This window comes from Helianthus annuus, chromosome 6, assembly GCF_002127325.2.
Source record: "Helianthus annuus cultivar XRQ/B chromosome 6, HanXRQr2.0-SUNRISE, whole genome shotgun sequence".
NCBI classification, from domain to species: Eukaryota; Viridiplantae; Streptophyta; class Magnoliopsida; order Asterales; family Asteraceae; genus Helianthus; species Helianthus annuus.
In genome coordinates this window covers 11,179,294-11,186,173 of record NC_035438.2, presented here as the reverse complement: position 1 = coordinate 11,186,173, position 6,880 = coordinate 11,179,294, and the positions used below count along the sequence as shown (strand labels likewise).

Genomic DNA, 6,880 nt, shown 5'->3' with positions numbered 1-6,880 from the left:
TTATTTAACTAAATGTTAAAACAACTTATAATTTTTAGATTAAAAAGAAAAGCTAATTAAAGTGGTTGAGAAAAATCAAATGTTAAAAACTAATTTCAACACCAGGGCAATTTCTTGATTCGGTTCGACTTACGATCATTAACGGTCACGGTGCAATGATCCTTTTTAAATAATAGTTTGTATCGACACTAGACATCACGCAGTTCGGACATCCACTCTATCTAATGTCTAACCAAACGCCGTTCGTTGATTAGAGCCAACCCGCTACTCTAAACTCACGCCGTTCGGATTTTAGCGTGCGGGTTGCGGGATAGAAGTATCAATTACAATCAAACACTCACGCCGTTCGGAGTGCCTAATTATATCGTATGATTCTATAATAATTTTGGGTTCATAGACAAACTCAAAATATTATTTGTTCCTTATATCAAAAATTAAAACTTTATTAGGGTTCTAAAAATTGATTGAACTTTATTAGAAAAATTAATAAGTTGATCAGGTTTATTAACAATCTAATATTTTCCGGATCGAATCCGTAGTAAAAACAAAAATCATATAAACAAACCACTAAAATAATTGGATCTAACGTGATCGTTTCACATAAGTTTATGAACCAAAACAATGAAAATAAACCCCGATGTCGAAACTATAAAAGTCTAGCCGGACATGGTGGCTAGTTCAATCAATACAAATATGAAAGAAAACATCCGAAACTTACTAAACAAATTGTTCTCAAAAATCACAAAAGAGAAAATGCCTTTTTTCTTGATCTCGAGTTGCAGCAGCCGTCCCCAAAAAGCCAAATTTTCTCGTCTAGGTTGTTTGTTTATGATGATATTTTATCTCTTTTTCTTGTTTTTGGCAGCCCATATTGCTTAGCCCAATTATAATTGTCCTTGCTTTCTCTCTCGTGGCCAACCCATATAGACTTATTAATTCCATACCTCTAAAATTCAGCCCACAAAAATCTTTATTTGTTGCAACACAATGATCACTTTATATTTCTTGACTTTGCACCAGAATAGTCCAGCCATTTAATTCACATGTTGAATGAGTTATCTTCATTAATAAACACCTTCTTTTTAGATGCACTCCTCAAGTTCTTTCAGAAATCCATTGTAATCCTTAGCAATTACTCCACACCTACAAAATCAACCAAAAACAAACCAAAGTAGAGTCCATTCCACAAAAACAAGTGTTTCGCAAAATAATGAGGTATGGCTATGAAATATGCATGAAATGTGATGAAATTTTAACATAAATATGCTATAGAAACGTGCCTAAAAATGCAACTAACAAATCTCCCCAAGCTTAAACCTTTCCTTGTCCTCAAGGAAGTCAAGAACAAGAATAAACTGAGAAATAAACACGAAAAATAAAACACATATGCATGCTTACTATTTTTTTTTCAACCCGCTTCTTTTATTCCAGAAAATAAACTTTTAATGAGATCACATCCAACATTGCCAACTCTTATTACATTCATTCGAACCCGAGAAATACTAACACGTGTAACCGCGATTGTTGATATTTTGTGTCCCTTTAAACTCAAACCCGCTTAATCACAACCAAATGTTTTCTGCTTAATAATATACAAACTTACCAACATGGTTCAATCGTCCCCACGCCCAACACCTATGGCAACATCTACCCAACCTCACGACTTTTTGAAGATATCCAAAACCACACTTGATGCGACCATGCACCCAAATCATGACACGATAGTTATTATCTTTTTTTCCGTTTTTCAAGGGGTCGGGACTTTTCTCCCTAATTTGCTCAAATATTTTTTTTTTTATTTCGATTTCGATTTTTTTTTTTCAAATTTTTGGCATACATTGTGCTCTTTTACCCCTTCCTTTTTCTCTTTTTTTTTTTTTTTTTTGTTTTTTTTTAACTATAATAACATATGAGGTCAATTTTTCACCTCTTTGAGGTCAATTTTTCACCTCTTTATTTTTTCAATGAAATTACGGAGGTGTCATGATATGGGGAACATGGTGTGTGATAGAGGATATGCAACTCAACCGATTTTTGGTCGGGATCAATTTTTAACCACAAGCATCAAGATGGGAAACTAAACACGTATATAATTAAGGTTATTGCATACAACATTGGCGTTCCTAAGTTAGGGCCGAGCCTATCAACACATCCCGAGTCATCTATGTTTTCTTCCCCAAAGTTACCATTTCACGCATAAGCTTTGACATGCTAGAAATCATATCATTTCTCATTTTTCACAAACCATTTTCAGCGGAACAGAAACGGTTTTTTTTTTTTTTTTACTTTTTTTTCTTTTTTTCTTTTTTTGCATGTATATACACTCTAAATGCAATGATCATGGAAAATGCAACTATTTACAAACTAAGTAATGCATAGATAAAATGAGAACATAGAAATTACCTCAAATCTCAACCTCCCCAAGCTTAAGATATAGCATCGTCCTCGAGGCTCGGAGATGAGTGTGTAAGGAATCTACAAAGGTGGTTGCAGTTGTTCGTTTCGTTTCACTCATATTTCCACGACGGTTGGTTTATCAACAATCATCAAGAGCATCACCGTTGAAACTGATTAGTAACCACTTTTTTGTAACCCCAAATGAATGACTCAACACACCACAAGTTAACAAAGTGAAACTGAGTACATACCTTAAACGAGTCGTGATATGCAAGGCGACTTCAATAATCTCAAGGTATACACCAACAATTAGAACAAAATTATCAATTCAGATATAACTCAAAACCAATTCAGTGTAAATGCAATTTCACTATAATTTCAAAAACATGGATTGACATCTGCAATTGGAATCAGGACTGTTTGGTGTGTTAACAGTGGGTAGAGTTTGTCTCAAATGTAGGGGGCAGTGGTTCGGTTGCGTTGTTATTGAAGCAAGAACGATGGGCGTTTCGGAGTGTCACGCGACTACAGAGGAGAGACATACCTGATGTTGTTCCTAATTGGAACCGGCGACGGAGAAGTAAGGCTGTGGTTGACCGGCGGTGCTATTCAGGGCGGTGCCGGCAATGGAGATGTGGAGGTGGTCAGCGAGTGGCGGAGATGACGGAGAAGGGTGACGAAGCAGGTGGAGGACGTCGCGTGGGTGGAAGGAAGGCTGAGGGCGGCGGTGATGCGTGGATGGTTCCGTCGGAGATTGGGGTTAAGGACGGAGGGGCCGGCGGCGGCGACGTTAGGGTTCCGGTCGGAAGGTGAAGAGGGTGGAGGTGGTGGTTGACGGTCACCGGTGTTGAGTGTCGATGGCAGATTAGAAGGTGGAGGGTGATGTTGGTGTAACAGATAGATATGTTTGATGGATGAAGGATACTAGCGATTTTTTTGTTATGAGAATAGAGGAGATAGATTTGTTTTATCTATTACTATTATTATTATAAGCTTAGAGCATTCACATTCTATCCACCAAATTTTGAGAGAGAGGTTTTTAAATTGTAAAAAGTGGTTTAAGTGGTTGTGAGTGAATGAGAGAGAAAATGTTACTGTTCATCAGTATATTTGGGGAGACACTGTTCACCCTGTATAATTTTTTAATATATTTTGAAAGTGGTTGTGAGTAGAGGATAGATAAAAGGTAATAATAAAGGTATAAAATATTATTATTTAATTGAAAGGAGAGAGAAAATGTAGTTGTTTTTAGTATAATTATAGGGTATAAAATGGTGGATAGAATGTGAATGCTCTTATAAACCACCTCAACTCATCTCTATTCACAGAAGGTTCACCCGGCCGGGTGAGAGTTTGACACGCCCGTGTCAAGGTGCTGATTAAATTTAACAAATTTTAACACGGCCGGGTCACTTTTTATAGGATTTTTGACACGGTCGGGTCAAGGTTCTGAATTAAAAACTATCTTTCACATGACCGGGCCATTTTTATAAGGAAATTCAACCGACCGGGTTAACCTTCAAGCTAAAAAAAACTTTTTTTTTTCTTTTATTTGTTTTTATATTTTTTTTTGTTTTTTTTTATGGAATTAAAACAAAAGAGAACAATACGAAATCACGGGTTGCCTCCCGCGAAGCGCCTTTCTTTCTCGTCTTTGGCTAGACTTGAACCTTTTTTCGTTAATCTGGTGCTTGCTCAATACATGGAAGAACCTTTTGGACAATACTTGGTGATTTCATTTTTGATGCTCTTTCCTTTGCTTTCTTCTGCGGGTCCATGAGGATCGTGACATCCATTAGATCCTCCCCGAGCTTAAGCTTTTCAGTAAGTTCTTTTGTCGATGCTTCATCAATACTTCCATTTGACACTAATGCTGGAACATCATGTTTAGACAACTCAAAACATTCATCAGTTAGTGGTTCAATGACATCTATATAATTCAAAGATGAGACATCACTAGGATAACGCATCGCATCATCTATGTTGAAATTGATTACCTCTCCATCAAATTCCATAGAAAGGGTGCCATTATAAACATCAATTTTTGTCCTTGCGGTTTTTAAAAATGGCCTCCCTAATAATATGGAACTTGAATTTGGGGCTTCATCACCCTCCATGTCTAGCACATAAAAATCAGCTGGAAAGACTAATTCATTTACTTGAACCAATATATCTTCTAATACACCTTTTGGGCGTACTATGGATCGATCGGCCAATTGAATGACTACCCCGGTCCTCTTTAACGGTCCTACAATAAGTGTTTTAAAAATCGAGTATGGTAGGACGTTAATAGAGGCTCCAAGGTCCAACATAGCTCTAGGCACAGTGATATTCCCCAATTTACAAGGAACGGTGAAAACACCTGGATCCTTGCACTTTGGAGGTAGTCTCTTTTGTAGTACTGCTGAAACATTCTCACTTACCTTTACCGTTTCATTACCTTTTAGCTTCTTTTTTGATGTACAAAGTTCTTTGAGGAACTTCGCATACCGTGGGACTTGTTTTATAGCGTCAAGGAGTGGAATATTTACCTCTACCTTCCTGAATGTCTCCATGATTTCTTGCTCTTCCCTTTCCTTCTTTGTGCTTCGTAGCCTTGATGGGAATGGAGCTATCGGAGTGAATTTCAATTCACTTCGAACCGATTCTTGTACTTTTTCCTTATCTTGGTCCTTCTTCTCAACAACAATTTCCTCTTCTTCTTGCATACTCGGACCGTCATAGCTCTTTCCACTCCTCAAGGTAATGGCACTTACGTTGTGCTTTGGGTTATTCTCAGTTTGTGCGGGTAATTTACCTTGAGACTCCAATTTACTCACTGAGCTAGCGAGTTGAGCCATTTGTTGTTCTAAGTTCTTTATGCTAGCTTTTGTCTCTAGTTGAAACGTATGCGTGCTAGTTGCCAAACTTTTCACAATATCTTCCAAAGACATTCCCGAGCTTCCCGTTTGTTGTTGGGCGGGTTGCTGTTGTCGAGGCTGAAAGTTTTGCGGTTGTTGATTACCTTGGAAGGTTGGGCGTTGTTGATATTGTTGAGGCCTTTGTTGGAAGTTCATATTGGGAGGGTGTCCCCAATTTTGATTGCCTAGGGGTTGTTCATATTGTCTTGAATTTTGCCCCGGATAACCTCCAAGTGCTTGTGCTTGTTCAACATCTTCTTGTAGTGTGGGACACATATCAGTGGGGTGTCCAAATTGTAAACAAATTCCACAAGCTCGACCTTGTGGCTCAGCACTCTTATCCTTGGTGAGTTGCATGACCGCTTTTGTCAGCTCAGCTAGCTGGGTTTCGATGTGAGGAGTGCTCACTTCCTTAACTGCTCGTGGGACATCTGTGTACCACTCTTCATCTTGTGCTGAGTGCTTGGTGTCTTCAGCTATGGAGGAAATCAAAGCTCTAATCTGAGTTGGTGTCTTATCAATTAAAGCTCCTCCACTTGAGGCATTAATCAAACGCCTCTCCAATGGTGATAATCCTTCACAAAAGTATTGAAGGAGTTGGTGATCGGTTATGCCATGTTGTGGGCAACGAGCACATAACTTTTTAAATCTTTCCCAATAAGTGTGCAAGGCTTCTCTTTTGAGTTGCTTGATTTCGATGATCTCCTTGCGTAGGATCGAGGCTTTGACTTCTGAGAAGTATTTATCAAGAAACAGCTTTGCAAGTGCATTCCAAGTAGTTACCGACCCCGGTGGTAGGTAATATAGCCATTCTTTTGCTGAGTCTTGAAGAGCAAAGGGGAATGCCCTTAGCTTGATTTGGTCTTCAGTGACGTTATGTGGCTTCATACCGGAGCACACAACGTGAAACTCTTTGAGGAATTTGTGTGGGTCTTCGTTCTCTAGCCCGCGGAAAAGTGGTAATAGGTGAATGAGTCCGGATTTCAGCTCAAAGTTTTCCACAGTAGGGTAGTTGATGCAAAGAGGCTGTTGTGGGACATCACGAGTTGCCCACTGTCTAAGGGTTTGTTCAGCTGCCATTGTAACAGTAGAGATTGGAGATTCGTGGGAAGACTAGCGATGTACCTGTACTAAAAGAAATCTTGGCACAAAACAGTTAGATTTGCCGTATCCCCGGCAACGGCGCCAATTTGTTGGGTGTCGAATCCAGCAAATAAATATAAAATAAACCTACTTGACACACTAAAAATAGTATGAATGGAAGTCAGGTTCGTGTCCACATGGATACAGGTTAATTAAACGAATTGTGCCAAAACGTTTTAGATACAGATACAATTGTATTGAAAGGGTGGTTTTTTTTTATCTAACTAAATGTTAAAACAACTTATAATTTTTAGATTAAAAAGAAAAGCTAATTAAAGTGGTTGAGAAAAATCAAATGTTAAAAACTAATTTCAACACCAGGGCAATTTCTTGATTCGGTTCGACTTACGATCATTAACGGTCACGGTGCAATGATCCTTTTTAAATAATAGTTTGTATCGACACTAGACATCACGCAGTTCGGACATCCACTCTATCTA

At 38.4% G+C, this 6,880-nt stretch overlaps 1 protein-coding gene and 1 long non-coding RNA gene across 2 annotated transcripts; both read right to left on the bottom strand.

Moving 5' to 3' along the window:
• Nucleotides 1-551: 551 nt before the first annotated feature.
• On the bottom strand, nt 552-3,351 carry LOC110864694. Its single transcript, XR_004860066.1, has 2 exons — nt 2,404-3,351; nt 552-1,143 (listed from the first exon to the last, which is right to left on the bottom strand). It is a non-coding gene; the product is annotated as an uncharacterized LOC110864694 (long non-coding RNA).
• A 725-nt stretch (nt 3,352-4,076) lies between these two features.
• LOC110944391 lies at nt 4,077-6,377 on the bottom strand. Its single transcript, XM_022186054.1, has one exon. It carries the CDS (start codon nt 6,375-6,377, stop codon nt 4,077-4,079), a length of 2,301 nt encoding a protein of 766 aa, XP_022041746.1.
• Between the last annotated feature and the right edge of the window lie 503 nt (nt 6,378-6,880).